Consider the following 23,031-nt stretch of genomic DNA (forward strand, 5'->3'; position numbering starts at 1 on the left):
CCACTGAACCTGGTCACGGCGTGAGCGTGGGGCAGACTTATCCCTGCCCAAATGGGCCTCTATTAGAATGTTGCAGTTCCTGTTTTTGTCCACTAGGTGCAATGTTAACTGTAAGGAGCTAAACAGTACCATGAGCACACCCCACCACGATCTAAAAAAACATCTAAAAAAGGCGAGCAGATCCACGGAACACCGCCTTACAATCTGTGAATCAGCAGCATATATATATATATATATATATATATATATATTTGAATCACTGGCCACTAAAATGATTTAAATGGAGTTTAAAATATAAGTAGTTGAGAAGGGCTTTATGAAGGTGAAGATTTGTTTTGTACAATGTGTGTTTTAAATAAAAGTGACGCGGTGATAGAACACCATCCAAGTCGTAACCACAGCGTCTATCATTTAACGCTAGTCATGGTGGCGGAGGCTAGTCCACTTATTACGAGGAAACCAAACTTACACAAAGCCTCCGTTTTGTTTTTCATGTCAGATTAATACGGTTACGCAGTACGTGTGCGCTCATTTTGACAACAGCTCAGGTGTGTGTCAGAGCAAGGCGCGCGCTGAGACCTGCACGGTGACGATGATGATCTTCAGCAGCTGCAGCACCAGCTTGTAGGGTTTGCGGCCCTTGGCGTGGTATTTATCGCACGGGCTCATGAAGAAGTACTTCAGCTTCCTGCGCAGCGCCTCTTCCTCCGCCAAGTCTTCCTCCTGCACCTCTTTCTGCAGAGACGACCCCTGGAGGTCCAGAGAGGGCCGGATTCCGTGACCTCCATCGCTGAGGTCAACGGGACTGGGGTCAAAGGTCACAGAGGTCAGCAGTTTCTCCTTCTCTGTAGCAGATATTAGAAATAAGAGAGAAATAAAAATATTATCAGTGACCTAGGAGCACAAATGTATTATTATTATTATTATTATTATTATTATTATTATTATTATTATCATCTCAATCTTCTACCACAGAGTAAACATGTTTACTGTGCAGAGCTCCTACAATTCCAATTAGATGAATAACATGAACGCTGTCAGAGATGCTGAATTTCCTCGGCTATTGCGAAATGATTAAAGAAGAAGAAGAAGAGGAAAGAAAGAGGAAATGCTCTTGTCAACAAACCCGCGTCCTCCTCTCGTGCCGGATGCTGTGGTTGTGAGAGAGAGGTTGCCATGCACACGCGCTGGGAATTTTATGCTGATTAAAAACCTCAAAACAATTAAGAGATAAACAAAAATCCTCAACAAAACAACCGTCAGAACTGCAGAAATGAAGAAAGCACGCGAATATCAGACGCGTCCAACCTGAACTGCCATAATAACAGAGATGTCAACAGAGCGAAATATCCAATAGCACTTCCGGGTTAGTCACGTGACCGCCCACTACGTCACCATCACTCTATCGATATAAGCTGTCACAAGAATAGGATGATATATACATATATATATACACACACGGTATCACATAGACATTCCTTATAGTTAGTGTTTACATTTCTAAGTGCAGAGACATTCCGTCATTGAATATCCTTCATAGCAATATTTAAAATAATTAATAAATAAATAAATAAATAAATATAAAGGTAAGTAAGACTGCACTCAAATCTCATTTCCCCTAAAAACCCTTTGTAAGATGAAGAACACAGAAAAGTTCACTGAAGTCTCTTAAATAATCATCACATCTGTCTGTCTCTCTCTCTCTCTCTGTGTGTGTGGGGGGGGGGGGGGGGGGGGAGTCTTGTTAGCGAATACAGTGGTTCGGAAGCTTTTTGGACCCCTTTAACTGCAAAATAAATTCCACAGACTTGTAATGAACATCATTTACGTTGGTCAAATAATAAATAAATAAATAAATAAATAAATAAGATTCATAAAGGTTTCTATTCCTGATTTTTTCCCCCTCTAACTTCAGGGACTAATGCGATTTAAACTACATATACATGATTTTGCATTTATTATTCATTTACTTTTTTATTTATTTACACTCATTTTTTACTAATTCTTTTTTTCTCTACAGGTGAATAATGGGCATTAATATTGGACGGTGGCTTAGTGGTCAGCACGTTCGCCTCACACCGGCAGGGTTGAGGGTCCAATTCCCGCCGCAGCCCTGTGTGTGTGTGGGAGACGTTCTCCCTGTGCTGTGGGGGTTTCCTCCGGGTAATCCTGTTTCCTCCCACTTCCGGCATGTCCAAAGTAAGTGTGCCCTGTGATGGACTGTCACCCAGTCCAGGGTATACCCTGCACCTTGTGCTCGATGCTCCCTGGGATAGGCTCCAGGTTCCCTGCGACCCTGAAGTATAAGCGGTACAGAAGATGGATGGATTGGATGAAAGGGTAGATATGTACGGCTTGTGATTTCCACTACTGTAACAAAACACTAAAAATCACAGAGCCCTGGGGATTCTCCAACCCTACTTTAAAATCCGCTGAGCTAATATATATTATATACTGTATGTGTGCCATTTAAATGTGCATGGAAACTATACACCACACATCATTAATAATATTATCAATACATTATAACCATACATCAACATGTAATACACGCTTTCTGCTGTACACAATGTGCATTTATTGTCAAAGAAGAAGTCATTTCTCTTTACAACACAGAAAAAGGAAGTCACATCGGGGCCGGGATGAAGCTGTACTCAGGATAAATAATGAACAGTAAACTGAATCCCATAATCAGAGCTGAGGAAAGCCTGAACACACTCAGACATCCACTGATAACTGACCCGACACCTAATAATCGTTCACACACACAACCTGTTCTCCAAGTGCTCATGCTGTAGAAAAGTGAAGCAATAAATAAGACTTTCGTCATGGGTCAGTTCCTGTTCGTGGTTTTAAATCAACCACAAGAAGCCGAAACAGGGTTTCTCTGGTGTCAGGTTTTTCATTCAGGTCAGCATTATGAGTTATATGACCAATCAGAGTGTACACTCGCTCTCTGAGCAGACAAAACAAGTTGCTTTTTCTTATCATTCGGGCAAAGGAACCTGCGTAAACGTAAATTTTGCACCTTTTCCACTTCTCGTAGGAGTGGACTTTGTGTACAGACAGCGCACGCTGCTCTCGGGCTCCGCCACTCTACCTCCCGTCCAGCTGCTTGTCCCGGGCGATGACGGCTTCGTCGAATTTGATCATGAGCGTGGTGCCCTTGTGCCAGTGCGCTGTGACTTTGGCGGGGAAGCCGCTGTGAGTGAGGAAGGCCTCCACCATGCCGGCGGTGAAGGCGGCGCAGTTCAGCGTGCTGTTCTCTTTAGGCACGGATATGAACGCGTTCACCAGCGGCTCCTTCTCGATGATGTAGTATGTCTTGTCATCGTCGTTGGCCTGCTCCAGCTTGTCTGCTTCCTTACCGAACAGAGACTTCCACACGGACACCTACAAACAAACACAAATCCAACACTTCATATTTAACAGGCCTTCGCACCCTGTGTAGTGCACTTTACGTACAATATATATCTCGTATCATATATAACATCAATATCGGTTACAAAAAGTCACTTTTTTTAAAAGATTTTCTAAGTATTGCTGTAGCTTTTTACAACTTTTAATTTTTTTTTTTTGAATCTACTGCAAGTCTGTCCACTCTGGAATGTCAGTTACTCATAGATACTGATTTGTTGTTTATAGAACAGTTGTATAAAAGCTACATCACGCTGGGAATCACGTGCTCACACTGAACATCAGCACGGCTGTGATTTCCTGCGGCCCTGTGACTACGGCCGAGCTGATATTCAGCGCAACAGCGCTCCAGCTCGTGTGATATCGCTCAATTACATGAGTATAATCCATGACTAGCAAAGCCAGTCTTAAATGTTTCCCTAATAGAGAGGTGGATGCTACACACTGGTGGTGGTTGAGGAGATTCTCCCCCCCATACTATGGAAAGTGCTTTGAGTGTCTATAAAAGCGCTATATAAATGTAACTGTAATTATAAAATGATTCCCTAGATCAGTGGTTCTCAAACGTTTTCTATCCAAGGAGCCATTTTAACTGTAAAGGAACTTCCACGGACCCCCTCAAGTCCACGTGAATCTGGGTAAATCTGAAAGCACACCTGTTATCCAGTCCGATGGTGTTGCTATAGATTAATATCACTTTGTACAAAGTAAATAAACGGCTGACGGAAATGGCTGACAGGTCAAAGCTTGGTGCGTTGTTTTACGCAGGCGCGGTATAGGGATGCGAGACGTTTCAGCGTGGACGAGCAGTTTTTGGAAAACGTTTCAAAAGTGCAGTTTTCAGAATTTACGAATTAACGTGGACGTAGTCTTAGTACGGATTTATTTTGCGAATATTATTTATATTCTTCAAATAATATCTGTCGGAGCCACGTGGCTTTTTCTCTTTCGAATTTCAGCCGACTGAACAAAGGTCCGAGTTGACATTGGTGCTTGGACCCCTAAATATAATCACTTCGATAACGTGGCTTGCGATTTCCACCACTGGAACAAAATCAGAAATAAATAAGTGAACGTTTCATGGATCCCTGGGTGTTTTTAGAAGCACTGCCTTAAACAGGTGCTCTACACTGGGTGTGAAATAATGCCTCTTTAGTACAGAAGTTATACCTGGAGAGGTATACAGGTGCATCTCAAAAAAATGTCAATATCGTAATTGAATGCAAAAAGTGGACCTTTTATATATTCTAGATTCATTACACATAGAGTGAAATATTTCAAGCATTTTTGCGTTATAATCTCGATGATTACGGCTTACAGCTCACGGAAATCAAAATCCAGTATCTCAAAATATTAGAATAAAGACTTTATAATACAGAAATGTCGACTTTGTGAAAAGTATGTTCATTTATTAAAAAATATATTTTTCCACGATATTAATTTTTTTGAGATGCAGGCAGTGATGTAGTGTGTGATCATTTTTTTATTTAAAGAAGCTGTGCCTTGATGAAGAGGAGGATGTTCAGCACTTTGGTCTCCCTCTTGCCGTTCTTCTCCCGCAGCACCAGCAGGTCGAGCAGGGACGCTCCCACTGCCCGGCCCATGTCCGCCAGGCGGCCCTGCAGCTCGGACACGGAGTACACGCGGCTCTGGCAGTACTGCACTATCTCCGAGAAGAGCAGCGCGAAGGCGCTCAGACTCACTTCCGTCCTGGGCCGGGACAGAGAGCGCTCCAGCACTAAAGACTTCCCTTTGGTGAAGCGGATGTCCATGTTCCTGCCCGCTGTAAACAACAACAACAACAACCACACGGAGTGTTACTGTGTTTGTTCGTGGATAAATCGCGATAAAAGCAATGAGATTGAGGTTTCAAATAATTACTGATATTTTACAACAATATCAGTTGAATTAATGGATTAAAATTCAATATTTCATAACATTCAAAACCAAGAAGCCTCACTTCAATTATTTCCGCTTTTCTTCTTCTTCGTATTTGATCCGCGGCTTTAATGTGTTACTGCCACCTGCAGGCCTGGCGTATTCGCACTGTCCCATTAGTTTTGTCTACTTTTATTAGTTTATTTGATTGGAGACTGATGTGTTACTGCCACCTATAGGACTGGAGTATTGGAATATTTCTGTTAGTTGTGTCCGCTTTCATTAGTTTATTTGAGTCGAGGCTTTGACGTGTTACTGCCACCTATAGGACTGGAGTATGGGTACTTCTGCAGTTAGTTTATTTATTTTGATTTATTTATTTTTATTGAACATAATACAAAATATACGTTTATTATGGCATTCATGAATTCAAATAAATAAAGCAGTACAGTAAATATATGTACAAAAAAGAGGGGTCTTTTCATTCACCAGCAAATCAAAGTCCCCTCATACATTTGAATGATGGAAGATAGCTACAAGCAAAATCCTTTTTAAATACAGAGAAATAAGGTTTTGTCTTCATGTACTTACATTTATGGATAAAATGTTTAACCAGAACCAACATTACATTAATGAAAAATTCAGCCTTTTTTGTCATCCAACAAAATTCCAAATACAATATGGTTTCTAGAAAAAGTAGGCAGTGACTGGAGCTTTATTTCCGACCAATAAGACTTAATCGTCCTAGACAATCTTTGCCATTAGTGTTGTCTACTTTCATTAGTTTTTTTTTTATTCTTACTGATCTTCTCCCATTTCATTCAGCTGAGGGTGGTCAGTGCTGGATATATGTGTGTGTGTGTGTGTGTGTGTGTGTGTGTGTGTGTATTATATCACTCCTACACTCCGGAGTGTGTTCTAGAGGATATCAGGAACTCAAGGTTCTGTAAATGCTTTTCAAATCTTCCTGGTTTATTTATATTTCCTTTTATTAAAGATACAATTTGTGTCTGTGACAATGATATTACATTTGTGTTGGTATTTTTAATGTTGTCATTTGTTAACTGTTGTACTTAACATACATGCTGAAAAAAAACCCCCAATAGAAGCCCTCATAGAATTATAACCATAGTAATGGTTTTAATGCTTATAATAGGAATTGTATTGGTTTTAATGGAAACCAATTAAACCTACTGGTTATTTGTTGCCTTCTATTGGTGGCATGTTATGTCTTGTGGATACCATTAAGGACATACGTCCTTAATACACCCTACTACATAATGGAAACCATTTGGAAATGGTTTTAATGGCTAGCAGCTGATAGTCTGTAATGGTATTTGTAGTGGAAACCATTAGAATTTCTGTGACGGTTTTACCACCTTCAATGTGATTCTTTGTTTCGCTTTTAAATTTTTATTTTATTTCTTTCTTCTACTTATTGTTCATTGTTTTAATGATTATCAAATTTTTTTTACATCTTTTATGTAAAGCATTTGAGATCTGTAATCAAAATGAAATATACCGAATAAACAAATATTATTATTGTTATTGTTGTTGTTGTTTAGTAACATCTAATTAAAAAAAAAAAACAACAACCATCAACTGCTTTTACTTCCTACAGTTTCAAAAACACTTCACAAAACGGATGGAGGTATTTCACACCTTTTTCACTGGAAACTTTTAATATATGACTTCATTAGAATTTTTATTTTTATTATTTTTTTAATAACTAACTGTTGTTTATTTGAACACTAGAGCAGTGTTTATATTTTTGTCTACAACACCGGTTTCAAACATTTAATCATCACACCTGCAGATCAAAAGCTTTTTAAAGATCATGAGAAACATTTCAGTCGAGTGTCCACAAACTTTTGACCGGCAGTGTGTGTATGAAGACATATTAATGTTATATAAAACTTGTGTGTGTGTGTGTGTGTGTGTGTGTGTAAATGCAGATGGATTTACTGCTGATAAACTGTAATATATATTGTGAAATATTCTCAATAAAGTACATTTAAAAGAAAAAAAAAGGAAAACACACACACACACACATACGGCACCGCCTCGTTTTCGCGCGAGTTTGTAAGTGTGGGCGGGGCCTCAAAAAAGAAGCGCTCTGACTTCCCATTGGCACGCGCCTGTACTCCATTTCCGGTTCGCTCCATTGCGCATGCTCAGTGACCCTGCGGAGTAAAAATCCATTTAGTGATATTTTAAAATGGCCCCCACCACAGAGGCTCGAGCTCCAGCAGCAGCGGCTCCAGCGCCTTAGCTACATCTCCAACTCCGGGTTCTGCACAGATATCTGAGAGAGACACAGAGAGAGAGGGGGATAAAGAGAGAGGGATAAAGAGAGCCCCCGGAGGAAGAGGAGGAGGAAGAGGAGGAATACTGGAATATTTCTTTAGTCGGTTGGAGTTTGTTTTACGAACTAGCGTGTCAGCTAAGCTAAGCTAAGCTACATGTTTACTTGGCCGGCTAGCTCGTAACGTTAGCTCTTTCTGAACATTTCCCCCCCTTTTGCTAAATGTTAGCTAGCTCGTGCGGCGGTTAAGTTACTTTAGCTAGCGTAAAGCTAGTCTTCTCGGCAAGTTCCCCCCTTCTTCTTCTTCTTCTTCTCCTTCTCCTCCTTCTCTTTCTCTTTCCTCAAATGGCCGATCCGAGGAAAGTGCCCTTCGTGACTCTGGCTTCCTATAACACCTCCTCGACGCCGGTGCCGGAGTCCAAGAAGCGGCGGAGGGAGGAAGAGGGCGAGGGCGGTCTCCAGCACCACGGGAGGGACGGAGGGCCGTTCAGTAACGGGAAGAGCTCCGGGGATGATCCCGCCGAGTCCAAATCCACCGTGAGGCTCAGTCTGTGCCTGTCCGAGCCCAGTGACAAAGGATCCACGGAGTTCAGCTACACCGAGCTGATCCATCAGGCAAGTGTCTCTCTCTCTCTCTCTCTCTCTCTCTCTCTCTCTCTCTCACACACACACACACAGACACACAGAGAGGCCCAGGACTCCATCACTCACTTTCAGCTCAGACATCATGTCACTGATCTGTCTGTGTGTGTGTGTGTGTGTGTGTGTGTGGTGCTCCGGCCTGCTTGGTACTTTACCTTCATGAAGGCTCATGATGATGTATGTAAGTGAATCCAGGTGATCTGTAATAATCATTCATCTCCTGACATCACGTCCCTCCATCTTCCAGTCCCCGTGCACGTTCAATTCAAAAGAACAATTCGTCCACTATGTGGCCAAAAGTATGTGGACACCTGAGAATCGCACCCACACGAGCGTCATCACCACACTCCTACCTGTAGCATGACCAGAACGAAGAGGAAATCCAAACACTGTTCCAGCGTGACGATGCACCTGCACACAAAGTGAGCTCCGTGAAGACGTGGTGTGTGTGTGTGTGTGTGTGTGTGTGTGTGTGTGTGTGTGTGTGAAGGTGGAAGATCTCGAGTGCCCTGCACAGATCTCTGATCTGAACACCTTTGGGATGAACTGGAGTCTCCTCACCAAACATCAGCACCTAACCTCATCCTCAGAAATGCTCTTGCAGCTGAATGATCACAAATCCCCACAGACACGCCCCAAAATCCCCACAGACACGCCCCAAAATCCCCACAGCCACGCCCCAAAATCTAGTGGAAAGCCTTCCAAGAAGAATGGAGTGCATTATAACAGTAAAGAGGGGAATAAATCTGGAGCGGGACGTTCAACAAGCACGTGTGGGTTTGATGGACGGTGTGCGCATACTTTTGGCCGTATTACGTACGTCAGTCGCTCAGAGTTGTACCCACTGAGACGCCACTAAACAGTTGTTTTAAGGAATTTCGTGACTGTTGACCCAGCTTGAGTTTCGGGATACAGACGGGTGACGAATTAAAGGTGGTGTGGAAGAGTCTCCGTAAAGCTTCAGAAAAGCGTGGAATCGATTGGACGCGTCTCCGGAGCAGTACTGAAGTGACGACGAACGACGTTCTTCTAGAAGATACTCCTTCCATCGTGGTGGTGGTGGAGAAGAGCTAGAGTGTCTAAAACTGGCTCTACAATCTCTCGGTAGATTTTGGTAACGTAGCATCGTGTTGATGTAGAGAATCACTTTAAAAGGTCGTGAGTGGAGAGGACGTGACACGGGCGCTGCTGCTGCACTCCACCAATGAAGTCCACCAATAGTAGGACGACAGACTCGAAACCAATCCCGATTTGCTGACGTTTATTAACATGACGTGACCGACACGCAGGCGTGACCCCACGTACAGTGAGGAGTAAAGCTTTCGCACGTGCTCGCGGACAGAAAATAAATGTTACCTCTCTACCTATTTAAATGTGCTCTCTCTAAGCGTAACGTCATCACTGTTTTCTGATCTCCGGGTCACGCCGAACGATGTTAAGGTCCAGCATCTTCATCAGAGAAAAGGGTTCAAGGATCCGCTTTATCTTCCGTCGGCTCGTAGCACTACCTCAGCTGCCTCTAACGGGAGCAAAAGGGGCTGTTGGGACTTCAGTAGATGTGTAAAGCTTTCCCTCCATCCTCCTCTTAGTCGTCCTTTTTTTTCCCCCCCTTTTCTTTCATCTCCGCAGGTGAGGAAAGCTCCCGAACAACCCGCGCCGGCTCCGGACCCGAACGACCCGTTTGCCGATCAGGACCGACAGAGACGAGAGGTCGAAGCCCTGGCCAGGAAGTTTGAGAGTAAATATGTAAGTCGCTCTTTTACTTCGAGGAAGAAAACGAAAGTACAATTTTTTTTTAATTTTTTATTTTTTAAAATTTTTTTTAAAATTTTTTTTTAAAAGCACGTGATTTATACGTCAGTATTTCTCACCTGTCGTATAAGGCCTCAGAAATACTTCCTTCTGATTGGATGACAAGTGTGTTAGTTTCCTATATCAGAAATTTAATTCTAGTCTTTTTGTAAAATTTTTGACGTGTTTATTTTTAAATCCTGTTGGACTGTAACCACGACAACGATCACGGATAAACGGTTTGCGCTCGGCTCTGCGAAAGAGCGAGGGTGTTGATGCTAATCTCTGACTAATCGTTGGTCGTATCGCGGACAGGGCGGCACCGCAAAGAAGAAAAAGAAGGATCGGATGCAGGACCTCATCGACATCGGATACGGCTACGACGAGACGGATCCGTTCATCGACAACTCCGAGGCTGTGAGAGTCTCTCTCTCTGTCCTAGTGCTCTGATATTAGAGTTTATTTATAGAGCTTTGCTTGTAAACAGTCGTTGTTTGGACATGTTTAGGTATATGTGATATTGAAATGGCGATTGGTGTGTTTCAGTACGACGAGCTGGTTCCTGCCTCCCTCACCACCAAACTGGGAGGCTTCTACATCAACACGGGCACGCTGCAGTTCAGACCTGCGTCCGAGAGCGAGGACGAGGACGGGAGCAAGGGCGGAAACCACTTCAAGGTTCGTACGGATCACACCGCCTCGAGTACCGCAGACGCCGTGTTCCAGACGGATTGCTGTCAACGATTCGTTAAAGAACGACACTTTTTTTTTGTGTGTGTTTTGTTTTTTGTTTTTTTAGAATCCGTTCATTTTTAAGTTTTAGACATTCTGTGTTTCGTTGTTTTGAGGTATTTTTTTGGTTTGTTGTTGTTTTAGGGTGTGTTTGTATCCAATTTTTTTACCTCCAGAAGCTGAAGGACGGAGAGGAGCGAGCGATCAAGAGAAGAAAGAAAAAAGACGGTACCTTGGAGGAGAAGAAACCCAGAAAGAATCGAGTGTCGAAGCAGGGGTGAGGTTTGAGTCTGAAAGCCACACCCACGTCCCTAATTCTCCTGCCTTCCTTCTCCTTTCCTTATATGGACTTTCTGCCATTTTGTTTGTGTCCCTCAGCGTGTCTGCTCTGAACCGAACTGAGAAGAAGAAGAGGAAGAAGCTGATGAAGGACTCTCTCGCTCTGGCGGCCATGATCCGCGGCTTCTCACGCGAGAAAGAGGAGATGAGGAAAAAGAACCCTGTTGCCGCTGCTGCTCCCGCCACCGCTGCCACTTCCACTTCCGTTGCCACCGGCACCGCCACGGGTCTCAAGCCCCCGAATGCCAACCGCACCGTCCTCAACTCGCACTCCGTCGCCCCCGGCAACGACCTCGCCGACCTCGCCAACGACCCGGCCGTCATTCCGCTGCTGGGTCCGGCTAACGACGACATGCTGCAGGACCTGATGGACGAGCTGGACTTCTCGCTGCTGGATGCTCCCGAGCTGTCGGGCCTGGAGGGTCAGGGCGAGAACGGTAACGCCGCCGTGCAGAGAGGACCAGGAGCCGCCTCAACGGGACGCGTCCAGAGGACCGGTCTCATCCCCCCTCCTCCACTGCCCAGCGGCCTTCCCGCCCCCCTCGCCAAACGCATCGAGGACCTGCGAGTGGTGCGTGCGCACACACACGCACTTCATTTATTCATGTCTCTCAAGTGTCAACGTCTTTTATTTATTTATTTATATTCATTATCAACATTTTCTGTTTTAATAATTTTTTTGTATTTTCCCTTTTATTTATCTTTTATAAGTCCCTTTTATAAATCTATATATTAAATAATTCATCTCTATATCGACCCTTTTTCACGTTTGTTTATTTTTCAATAATTTTTTTTATTATCTAACATATGCGGAAGGATGTTATTTTATGTGTGTGTGTATTCACACACACTTGTAATGTAACTGGTATGAAATGTTTTCTGTTTGAGATCGTTTCATATTGTTTGTTTATATTTACGTATTGTTTATTTCCTCATGTGTTGAAGCACGTAAGCGGTAAAAGTAGCGGTGTACAGCGAGGTCAGAATTAAACCAGGTCCAAAGCGCAGCGTTAGAGAAGATACGTGTGACTGTGTAAAAGTACGTTCTCTGTCTAATCTATCTGATCTGATCTGATTACTGAGTGATGGACTGCATTCAGGGTGAGGATGAAATGTGGAAGAACAACTCCTCTGTGAACTGTTCTGTGCATCCAGGGGAGGAGGGCGGAGAGACTGTGAGGGCGAGAGTAAATAAAGTATGGAGTGTAGAGAGGCGAGTGTGGCGGAGGTAGAGAGAGATGCAGGAGGAGTCAGAGAAAAGAGCTGGAGGATGAGGAAAGGAGAGAGGCAGAAAGAGAGAGTGTGAGTGTAGTAGAGGAAGAAGTGTGGTGAGGTGCGTGAAGTATGATACAGCATCTCTCATACACACACACACACAGCGGATTGAAATGGCAGGATTATTTAAGACATCCTGTATGTTTCAGTAGAGCTGATCTCCAGAAGTGCATCTGTGCTAGTGTTTAAGGGTGTGTGTGTGTGTGTGTTTTACAGGCGTCTCGGCAGTTTGACATGGAGGGGAGGAAGAAGTTTTTCACACTGGACATGAACAACATCCTGCTTGAGTGAGTGTGTGTCTGTTCTGAGTCTCGCACCCATCACACGTCCCGTCCATCTCTTTCTCACGCAGCTCTTACTCTTCATTTCATACACCTGAGACACGCCCGGTCTGATCTTACACGTCTAACACCACCACGTAGAGAGGTGCACAGATCGACCGGTTCATGTTCTGCTAGTGATGTCCGACTCGCCGACCCATCGTTCGTCCCAGCAGGTTCATGTAATGGATTCGAACTGAGTCATTTCCAACAGATTCATTTGTAAAGGTTTGAACCGATTCTTTTGAATGGATTCGACGAGATTCATTTTAGCATATTTTATCACAGATTTATTTAAACCGATTATTTCAAATAGACTCAAAGGTTTAAATAAATAGTTTCAAAGGTTTGAACAGATTAGAACAGGTTATTTTAACAGGTGTGAAGAGATTCGTTTGAACAGATTCTTTCGGTCGATTCAAATGGATTTGAACAGATTCGTTTCAGAAGTTTTTTTATAACAGATATTTGAACAGGTCATTTCGAACGGACTCTCTTGTAACGAGTTGAACAGGTTCACACCGGTCATTTTAACAGGTTTGAAGAGATTGTTTGGATCAGATTTTGAAAAACTGATTGTTTTGTAAAGATTTGAAAAGATTCTTTCTAACAGGGTTTTTTTTTTCAAAATAGATTGCCACAAATACAAGAGCCGTTGCAACAGTCGGCGAACTCACTGACCCGAACATAACGCCATAACTTGATCACTGAATTTGACGAGCGGCTGAATGGGTTTCTATACCGTTCAGCACAAACTTCAGATCCCATTAACTTGTGTGATGCTAAGGCTAGGACGGGCATTCGCGCTAAGGCTAGGATGGGCGTTCGCGCTAAGCTAACAGGTTACGGCGAATATAAAATAATCTACATATCGTCACGGTTCACACAGTGATGTTAAATAATCTGCACCGGTCAGCCAATCAGGAACAAGATTGGCTTATTATTATCATTATTATATATTTATATATTATATACTTATTATTATCATTATTATATACTTATCATTATTATATATTTAAATTTCCTCGCCCCTTGTTATTTTCTCTCTCTCTGTGTGTGTGTGTATGCAGCATCGAGCTGCAGGTTCAGGAGCAGCCGGCTGACGTGCGCACGGCCGTGTACTCTCACCTGGAGGCCTTCGTGCCGTGTAATAAGGAGGCCTTGCTGAAGCGTCTGAAGAAGCTGAGCCTGAACGTGCAGGACGACAGGCTGAGGAACCCGCTGCTCAAACTCAAGCTGGCCGTCTGCAGCGCCATGCCCGAGCAGATCGCCCGCTACAACATGGACTGTCTGGCCAAAGTGGCAAAGTAAGCACGCCCCAAAGTAATCGCCGCCATCTCGTACGGCTCGCCGTCACAGTGGATGTGAAAACTTTTTATTATTTGTTTTTTTTTTATAAGCACGTATTGAAGAGAGAAACGAAGTGTGTGTGATTTTCCAAAACCTTTTCTGTAAATATCTGTGGTGGGTGTCTGATGTCGAGATGAGTTTGATACCTGATAGCCTCGTCACTCCAGCTTCTGATCCACTACATTTGAGGTAAAGAAAATGTTCTTTTACCATTGTGTGTGTGAACTCCAGGCAGCAGTCGGAAGAGGGCGAGAAGAACGGCTCGGAGGAGGAGGACGAGGAGAGGCCGGGGAAACGGGTGATGGGACCCCGCAAGAAATTTGTGTGGGACGATAAACTCAGGTAAAACCTCAGCTTTCACTGATTCGTGTTCTCTCTGTCTAATATTCTCTTTCTAATGTGTGTGTGTGTGTGTGTGTGTGTGTGTGTGTGTGTTAGGACTCTGCTGTGTAATCTGGTCCGAGCGAAGCTGGGCTGTTACGAGGCTGAGGGTCAGACCTCTCCCTCTCCTGAAGACTACCTCAAAGCCTTTATGGAGACTGAGGTGAAACCCCTCTGGCCCAAAGGCTGGATGCAGGCCAGGTCTGTGTGTGTGTGTGTGTGTGTGTGTGTGTGTAATAGCTCTTCTACCACTGTCTGATCCACTCTCGGATTGGGGGTATCTGTGCATATTTAGCTCCCCGCTGTGCCTGAGAGAGTGAGGCGTAGTGAAGCGCACTCACTTCCTGTTGTGTGTTGTTTTACAGGATGTTGATTAAAGAGAGCCGCGTGGCACATGGCCACCTCACAGGAAACACGTGAGTCGACTCTTTTAGATTTTCCTCAAACGTGCTGATAGTGTGGTTTATAAAATATCAAAAAAAAAAACCTGAGCAGTTTGTGTGCAGAGTTCAGCTCCAGCTTCTTACACAACTAGCACTAACTAATGTTCCAGAAACATTCTTGAGGAGCACTGAGCTTTGTGGAGCTTCAATTAAACTTTTAAATGTGGGAGATGTGTATGTATAAATGTTTTCCTTAAGGAGGATCTCCTCCATGGTAATGTTCTCGTTAACGAAGACCTCGTTCATGATAACGTCCTCCTTAATGAGGACCACCTCCCTGATGACCTCCTCGTTCATGATAACGTTCTCCTTAATGAGGACCACCTCCCTGACGACATCCTCGTTCATGATAGCATCCTCCTTAATGAGGACCACCTCCCCGACGACCTCCTCGTTCATGATAGCATCCTCCTTAATGAGGACCACCTCCCTGACAACCTCCTCGTTCATGATAGCGGCCTCCTTAATGAGGACCGCCTCCCTGACAACCTCCTCGTTCATGATAGCGACCTCCTTAATGAGGACCGCCTCCCTGACGACCTCCTCGTTCATGATAGCGGCCTCCTTAATGAGGACCTCCTTAATGAGGACCACCTCCCTGACGACCTCCTCGTTCATGATAACGTCCTCCTTAATGAGGACCGCCTCCCTGACGACCTCCTCGTTCATGATAGCGGCCTCCTTAATGAGGACCGCCTTCCTGACGACCTCCTCGTTCATGATAGCGGCCTCCTTAAATAAGTTTTTTTTTTTTTTTTAATCATTTGAAACAGAGATTGTGCTGCTGATTCACACATTAGAAATGTGTATTTGTCTGTTAAATGGTGTGTGTGTGTGTGTGTGTGTGTGTGTGTGTGTGTTGCAGAGTGAAGAAGACTCCCAAAGCTAAACCAAAAGTAAGTTTAATGTTTGAGCAATGGTCTAAGCGCCCCTACACATCAGTGATGGTGTGACCGCACTGCTAGCTTGACTTTTTTACGTTTTGGTCTGGTTGTAGTGTTTAGACTGAAACACTGGTTTTAACGACAGTTTAGCAACATCTCTCGACCTGAAAGCTCCACTGATTATTAAGCAGGTAGCTAAATGTGCTAGCTAATGTAATCATTGGTGTTTATAAATTCACTAGCATGGTAGGTGATTAGCCTCGTATTAGCAAAGTTATAAAACTTTTATATTAACTCCTATTTCTCCTTCTCTCCCTAGTCTCAGGATGGCGTTTGGCTCCAGCAGTCGACTACGCCCATTACCACGCCCTCTAACCTGGTGCCCCTCCCTCAGCGGCCCCCCTCCCCCTCTGAGCCCATCTGTCTGTCGGACTCTCTGGATGAGGATTTGGGCGGAGCCCCGTCTCTGGACGCCATTTCGCAGGCGCTGGCTCTGCTCAGCAGCGCCGCCAAGGGGTTAATCCAGTCCAACAGCCCGCCCTCCCCTGAGACTGTTAAGACTGTTAACTCGGGCACCATGCTCGGCCCTGTCTCCTCAATCAGCTCCTCCACTCCTGTGCTTCCTAGAAAGAGCACCATCAATACCACTGCGTCTGCTTCCCCGGCCACCGCTGGCCCCGTTTTCGTCTCCTCTGCCTCATCCTCTAGCTCTTCTCCCTCTCCGGCTATCTCTCGGACTCCGTCCATGTCCGTTTCTCCCTCCATCCGGAGCGACGGAATGGGAGGAGCCAAGGTTGGAGCGGTCGGCTTGACTCAGGTGCAGAGACACGGTCTGGCGGCGCTGCAGCGACCCGTCACTACGACTGCTGCAGGCAACAGCAACAAGACCAGTGCAACGTCTCCGCCTAAACCGAGGCCGCCGCCCACTGCCTCGCCCCTTATCCCGCCGCACAAGAGCTTAAATTCTCCTATGGCCACGCCCCAAGGCCTCCATAAACCCGGCAATAATAGCAGTACCATCAGTCGAATCAGCGCGGGTGGCACGACGACGCCGTCGTCTCAGTCTCACTCGACGTCGCTGCCCATATCTTCCTCTTCGTTTTCTTCATCCGCTTCCTCGTCCTCTGCTTCTTCGCACCTCAACGCCAAAACGCAGCCCAAAATCTCCCCGTCTCCGTCTACGTCGCAGCCCAAACCGCAGCAGCATCAGCACCAACAGCATCAGCACCAACAGCAGTCCACGTTCGTCACGCCCATGCAGGCCACGCTCACCAAATCGCCCCATAGCTCCAACTCGCCTATCCTCAAGCTTACTCCGCGGGTGACGCCGGTCAGCTCCCCCTCACCCGCCCTCTCCAGGGCGCCCACGTTACCCAACATGCATCAGTTCTCTCCTAAAACCGCAGGCTTCCATGCAGGGTTCTCCGGCGTCGGCGCCGGTTACAGCACTCCCGTGGGGCAGCAGAAGACTCCCTCTCAGGTGAACAGCAGCGGCCTAACGAGCACTTCCACCCCCATCACCAAGCACACCACCACCTCAGCCGGCTCGGCCAATCACGGGCCGCGGCAGAGGCCGGCAGGCGTGGCTAATCAGGTGACAAAGCCAATGTTGACTGTTTCCTCAGCGACGGCTCCTCAGCTAGCACAGGTACCGTGTGTTGTGAATTAAGGCGAAAGCTGTGTAATGTGCGAGTTTACACCTGGTAGCTTTATTATTCCCGTTCCTGATCGCGTTGCCGTGTTTCTCTGTGCCCAGGTGTCCTCGTCCAGCACCAGCCTGCTGGGTCCCGGCGCTCCGAACCTGCCGCTGAACTTCGGAATGCTGGGAGGGATCACTCCCGTCTCGCTGCCCTTCGCCTTCCCCAGCCTGCTCAACCTGCCCACTGTGACAGGAACTAGCGCTGGAGCTAACACTGCTAACCAGAGCAGCTCAGGATACAGCCTACAGCCCAGTGAGCATCTCACACACACACACACACACACACACACACACACACACACACACATACCATACTACACAGCAGGCTTTGTCACACAGGTCAGGGTCGAGCTAGTTTCAGAGCTCCGAGTATTAGACGATCGCTGGAGATCAGGAGTTATTAACTATAGAGCTTTTCCCTCTCTCGGATCACGATGAGCTTAAGATGGAAAATAATCCCAGTGGAGCTCATTTTGCATGAGAAGTATTTGATGTATTGTCGAGAGAGATGAATTTTGCAGAGTAGTGTAAACTCAACAGGAACACGTTTGGAGGGAAAAAGTGCCTGTATTTCATTATTAGTATTCCAGCACTGCAGTGTAACTGAAAATAATGGCGTGCGTGAGTTCGGGGGGTTCGTTAGGACGTGACGTGACGCCTGCTAAACACTCTAGTCACCGTCAGTTACTCCGATCTTTACTCCACCTGCGTTACTGAGAACTGCGTTCTGTAGAGCACGCTACGCTAGTTAGTTAGCGGATATGAGCAGGGACTGGTAAGACCATTGTCCTGGTTACAGCTTTAAAGAGAACGTTTCAGAATTCAGCACTGTGTGTGTGTGTGTGTGTGGAGTTGAATAATGAGGACAGGATTGTTTTTAGATACACTAATCCACACATGAGTGTAAACCTGGGGCGCGTTGTGTGAGACAGCGTGATGCGATTGTCCATGTCCTGTCTCTGATCGTCTCTTGTGCTGAACCCTGTACTGTGTGTGTGTGTGTGTGTGTGTGTGTGTGTGTGTGTGTGTGTGTGTGTTCCTTTACATTTTCCTTCCTTCACTCTTCTGTGTTCATGTTCCATGTTTTCCCTGCTGAAATGTCTCTTCCCTTCTGTGTCCTCTTTTTTCCTGTTTAAACGCTCTGTAAACCTGCTTCCTGTCGTCCTGCTCTCTCTCTGTCTATCTGTCTGTGTCTGTCTGTCTCTCTCTCTCTCTCTCTCTCCCCGTCTGTCTCCTCAGATCTGTTAAAGGGTCTCATGTCAGGTGCTGCTCTGCCTCCGCACTTGCAGCTCGCTTTCTCAGGTAATCGCTCTCGCGCGCTCTCTCTCTCTTGCTCTCCCCCCCTTTCTCACTCCCTTGCTCTCCCTCTCTGCTCTCTCTCTATCCCTCTCTCCCCCCACCTTCTCTCTCTCACACTCTCTCTCACACACACACTCACTCTCTCTCTCTCTCTCTCTCGCTCACCCGGTCCCTGCTTGCCTGGTGGCTGTCGTGTGTTGGTCCGGTGTTGGTTGCATGTTTGGTGTTGAACGTTGTTTCCTCTTCCCCTCTCTCTCTCCTCTCGAGTGTGTGTTGTGTTTTGGGGATTGATCGCTGTTTCCTTTTTCAGATGTCAATCAAAGTCAGAGCGGGGATCTAAAGAGGAAGCTGTGATGACACTCGGACGCCGCCGGACTGCGATGTCGCACTGAAGTACGGTGGACACACGGACTGCAGGTTTAACCAATAACAACGAACGGCTCTTTACCCGTTTTCTGGGGGGTTTGTTTTTGATTTATAGTTTTTTTTTTTTGGTAATTGAATATAATTAATAACATCCCTGGCCTGGATGCTTTCTCTCCTTGTTTTGCTAATGTTTACACACACAGACCTTAATTGCTGTGGACAGGGAGGGAAAAACGTTAATGTGTGTATGCGGATGTGGATGTACACACACACACTCTGAGTGGAATATGAACTCTGTAGACTTGGAAGACAAACAGAACAGACGGACGGATGAACTGATCCCTCCCTTTCTCAGGTGTAGGTCCATGTCTCTGGTGCTGTTCCAGGTGGAGTTGTTTATTATTATTATTATTATTATTATTATTATTATTATTATTATTATTAATAAAAAAGACCCACGGAACAAAGACGAGAGGAGTTTTATATCCGGACAGAAGCAGAGGCGCTGAAATTTGTATTGTACTTGAATTTTCAGAAGTTTGTCTACTTAAGCTGAACCTCCACACTAGCGAAATAAAAAGCAATAGTTAGTCCCAGGAAAAAAACCAAGGCTTTGAAGGATGACCATTCTGTGTGTGTTTCTTTTTACCCATGGTGCATTAACACTCTGTGATTGACGTTGGTCTTGTGGGCCAGCTCTGCATATAACTACTGACTTGAACTATAGCTCTGCATATACAGTATCTCACAAAAGTGAGTACACCCCTCACGTTTTTGTAAATATTTGATTATATCTTTTCATGTGACAACACTGAAGAAATGACACTTTGCTACAATGTAAAGTAGTGAGTGTACAGCTTGTGTAACAGTGTAAATTTGCTGTCCCCTCAAAATAACTCAACACACAGCCATTAATGTCTAAACCGCTGCTTACAAAAGTGAGTACACCCTTAAGTGAAAATGTCCAAATTGGGCCCAAAGTGTCAATATTTTGTGTGAACACCATTATTTTCCAGCACTGCCTTAACCCTCTTGGGCATGGAGTTCACCAGAGCTTCACAGGTTCCACTGGAGTCCTCTTCCACTCCTCCATGACGACATCACGGAGCTGGTGGATATTAGAGACCTTATGCTCCTCCACCTTCCGTTTGAGGATGCCCCACAGATGCTCAATAGGGTTTAGGTCTGGAGACATGCTTGGCCAGTCCATCACCTTCACCCTCAGCTTCTTTAGCAAGGCAGTGGTCGTCTTGGAGGCGTGTTTGGGGTCGTTATCATGCTGGAATGCTGCATACTGATCATGCTCTGCTTCAGTATGTCACAGTACATGTTGGCATTCATGGTTCCCTCAATGAACTGTAGCTCCCCAGTGCCGGCAGCACTCACGCAGCCCCAGACCATGACACTCCCACCACCATGCTTGACTGTAGGCAAGACACACTTGTCTTTGTACTCCTCACCTGGTTGCCTCCACACACGCTTGACACCATCTGAACCAAATAAGTTTATCTTGGTCTCATCAGACACAGGACATGGGTCCAGTAATCCATGTCCTTAGTCTGCGTGTTTTCAGCAAACTGTTTGCAGGCTTTCTTGTGCATCATCTTTAGAAGAGGCTTCCTTCTGGGACGACAGCCATGCAGACCAATTTGATGCAGTGTGCGGTGTATGGTCTGAGCACTGACAGGCTGACCCCCCTACCCCTTCAACCTCTGCAGCAATGCTGGCAGCACTCACACGTCTATTTCCCAAAGACAGCCTCTGGATATGACGCTGAGCACGTGCACTCAACTTCTTTGGTGGACCATGGCGAGGCCTGTTCTGAGTGGAACCTGTCCTGTTAAACCGCTGTATGGTCTTGGCCACCGTGCTGCAGCTCAGTGTCAGGGTCTTGGCAATCTTCTTATAGCCTAAGCCATCTTTATGTAGAGCAACAATTCTTTTTTTCAGATCCTCAGAGAGTTCTTTGCCATGAGGTGCCATGTTGAACTTCCAGTGACCAGTATGAGGGAGTGTGAGAGCGATGACACCAAATTTAACACACCTGCTCCCCATTCACACCTGAGACCTTGTAACACTAACAAGTCACATGACAGCGGGGAGGGAAAATGGCTAATTGGGCCCAAATTGCACATTTTCACTTAGGGGTGTACTCACTTTTGTAGCCAGCGGTTTAGACATTAATGGCTGTGTGAGTTATTTTGAGGGGACAGCAAATTTACACTGTTACACAAGCTGTACACTCACTACTTTACATTGTAGCAAAGTGTCATTTCTTCAGTGTTGCCACATGAAAAGATATAACCAAATATTTACAAAAATGTGAGGGGTGTACTCACTTTTGTGATATACTGTAACTACTGAATTAAACTAAAGCTCTGCACATGACTATTGCCTTTAACGTCCACAATGTCATTTCTACACAACAGGCTGGACAAAAAAAAAAAAAACATGTTTAGTGACCAGTAACACCTCAGAAATGTGTTTTCTATATGAATGACTGAGTGCAGGTGTTTCAGCAGAGCCCGTTGCCATGCATTGTGGGACATACTGAAAAGCTCGGTCACTTTAAACCTGACACTGTGACGTGATTCTGCCTTTACCACACGGCAGTATGTGAGGTTTCTACACCACTGGATCTTCCCCGATCAACTGTGTGTGTCTGGGAGCAGGAACGACTCAGCCGTGAAGCGGTAGACCAGACAAACTCTGAAAAGTAGGGTTGCTGAAGTGTATATCCTCCATGAAGACATGGTGTTACGTGTTAAGGTTGGAAAAGTGGAAGATCTGGAGTGTCCTGCACCAATCCCTGACCTCAACCCCACTGAACACCTTTGGGATGAACTGGAACTGGAGCCTCCTCGCCATCCCAACATCAGCACCTGACCTCATCCTCACTAACGCTCTTGTAGCTGAATGATCACAATCCCCACAGCCACGCCCCAAAATCCCCACAGCCACGCCCCAAAATCTAGTGGAAAGCCTTCCCCGAAGAGAGAGTGGAGCACATTATAACAGTAACGATGGAATAAATCTGGAACGAGACGTTTGATAAACACATACAGGTCTGCTGGTCAGGGGTGCAAAAACTTTTGTCCATGTAGTGTGTATTAAATGTAACTGGTTTGTTTTTTCTCTCTATAAGATGATCACGATAAACCAAATATACATGAGGTTTAAATCTGCATTTTAGTTTGTTTTTAAAGCAGTCTGAAGTTTGAAATAGTCTCTGGGTTTAAAGCGTGCACTGTCCGTCTGTCCAGAACGAAGCAAAACAATCAGCCAATAGAATACGATCATCTACAGAAACAGGCTGGGAAATGTCTTTACTTTATAATAATCACAGTAGAAGTTGGTTATTATATCTTTATATATAAATGTCGGTCTCACTGAACACCAGGACGTCTCAAACTGCTGTATAAATAATAAATCCATTTTTACAGAACACATCGTACAGATTTATTTTACAAACAATTCAAAAAAACAAACAGATTACACATTACTTGAATGTGTACACTAATGATGTGTTTGTTTATTAGCGATACCCCAAACCCCCCCACCTTTACACCCACATCATCTGTTTTATTCAGGAATTGTTGGTGGGTTACAGATTACAGTAATAAATGAGAATAATGGAGACTGAATGAAGTTCACACACCCCCTTGATAAACTTCACAGAGCCTTGGATGCCACTCTGAGAATCTCAGGTTCAGCACGAACGCTGCTGGAAAAAACACTAAACAGAGCGCTGTGGTATTTAAAAACGTGTCCCGGACCCACCCTGGAAATGATTTAAGACTGGGAATTCATTTGATGGGCGGGGGTTAGAGTTTTTATCGGGCTGTAGCAAGTGAACCGTCCTACAATTTCTCCAAGGTTCGATGTAAAGTGGGCGGGGCTTATCATGCTG

The 23,031-nt window shown here is 45.2% G+C and overlaps 3 protein-coding genes across 14 annotated transcripts in view; 1 reads left to right on the forward strand and 2 right to left on the reverse strand.

The window, feature by feature from the left end:
- mcoln1b (mucolipin TRP cation channel 1b) overlaps positions 1–1,670 on the reverse strand; it is a 15,778-nt gene extending 14,108 nt beyond the window's left edge. For 5 of the 8 annotated variants that reach the window (XR_008387318.1, XR_008387320.1, XR_008387319.1 and 2 more), the window contains exons 1-2: positions 1,127–1,670; positions 580–845 (exon numbers count right to left, since the gene is read on the reverse strand). Coding sequence is in view for 3 of the 8 variants with exons in the window: in XM_053638336.1 (XP_053494311.1) it covers positions 580–845; positions 1,127–1,178 (318 nt within the window). In the remaining 5 variants the exon portion in view is untranslated. The other 3 variants (XM_053638335.1, XM_053638337.1, XM_053638338.1) reach the window with 3 other exon arrangements.
- An 80-nt stretch (positions 1,671–1,750) lies between these two features.
- Positions 1,751–5,481, reverse strand: LOC128615687 (trafficking protein particle complex subunit 5-like). Of its 2 annotated transcripts, XR_008387260.1 has the most exons (4): positions 5,378–5,481; positions 4,920–5,200; positions 3,029–3,393; positions 1,751–2,296 (listed from the first exon to the last, which is right to left on the reverse strand). XR_008387260.1 is itself a non-coding variant. In XM_053637968.1 (3 exons), the coding sequence occupies exons 2-3, from the start codon at positions 5,187–5,189 to the stop codon at positions 3,097–3,099; spliced, it is 567 nt and encodes a 188-aa protein (XP_053493943.1). In that variant the 5' UTR covers positions 5,190–5,200; positions 5,378–5,481; the 3' UTR covers positions 2,375–3,096. The 2 variants fall into 2 exon arrangements, 1 of the variants encoding a protein (XP_053493943.1); XM_053637968.1 differs by lacking the exon at positions 1,751–2,296 and having other exon boundaries at positions 2,375–3,393.
- A 1,978-nt stretch (positions 5,482–7,459) lies between these two features.
- On the forward strand, positions 7,460–22,581 carry ubn2b (ubinuclein 2b). 4 transcript variants are annotated; one of them, XR_008387258.1, is made up of 16 exons: positions 7,460–8,215; positions 9,872–9,988; positions 10,349–10,450; positions 10,580–10,711; positions 10,942–11,042; positions 11,144–11,675; positions 12,596–12,666; positions 13,770–14,006; positions 14,281–14,391; positions 14,488–14,631; positions 14,796–14,846; positions 15,739–15,769; positions 16,077–17,405; positions 17,514–17,709; positions 19,066–19,507; positions 21,632–22,581. XR_008387258.1 is itself a non-coding variant. In XM_053637965.1 (15 exons), exons 1-15 carry the CDS (start codon positions 7,946–7,948, stop codon positions 19,107–19,109), a joined length of 3,468 nt encoding a protein of 1,155 aa, XP_053493940.1. In that variant the 5' UTR covers positions 7,460–7,945; the 3' UTR covers positions 19,110–19,559. The 4 variants fall into 4 exon arrangements, 2 of the variants coding, with proteins under 2 accessions (XP_053493940.1, XP_053493941.1); XR_008387259.1 differs by lacking the exon at positions 21,632–22,581 and having other exon boundaries at positions 19,066–19,172; positions 19,325–19,559; XM_053637965.1 differs by lacking the exon at positions 21,632–22,581 and having other exon boundaries at positions 19,066–19,559.
- The last annotated feature ends 450 nt before the right edge of the window (positions 22,582–23,031 follow it).

This window comes from Ictalurus furcatus, chromosome 12, assembly GCF_023375685.1.
Source record: "Ictalurus furcatus strain D&B chromosome 12, Billie_1.0, whole genome shotgun sequence".
NCBI classification, from domain to species: domain Eukaryota; kingdom Metazoa; phylum Chordata; class Actinopteri; order Siluriformes; family Ictaluridae; genus Ictalurus; species Ictalurus furcatus.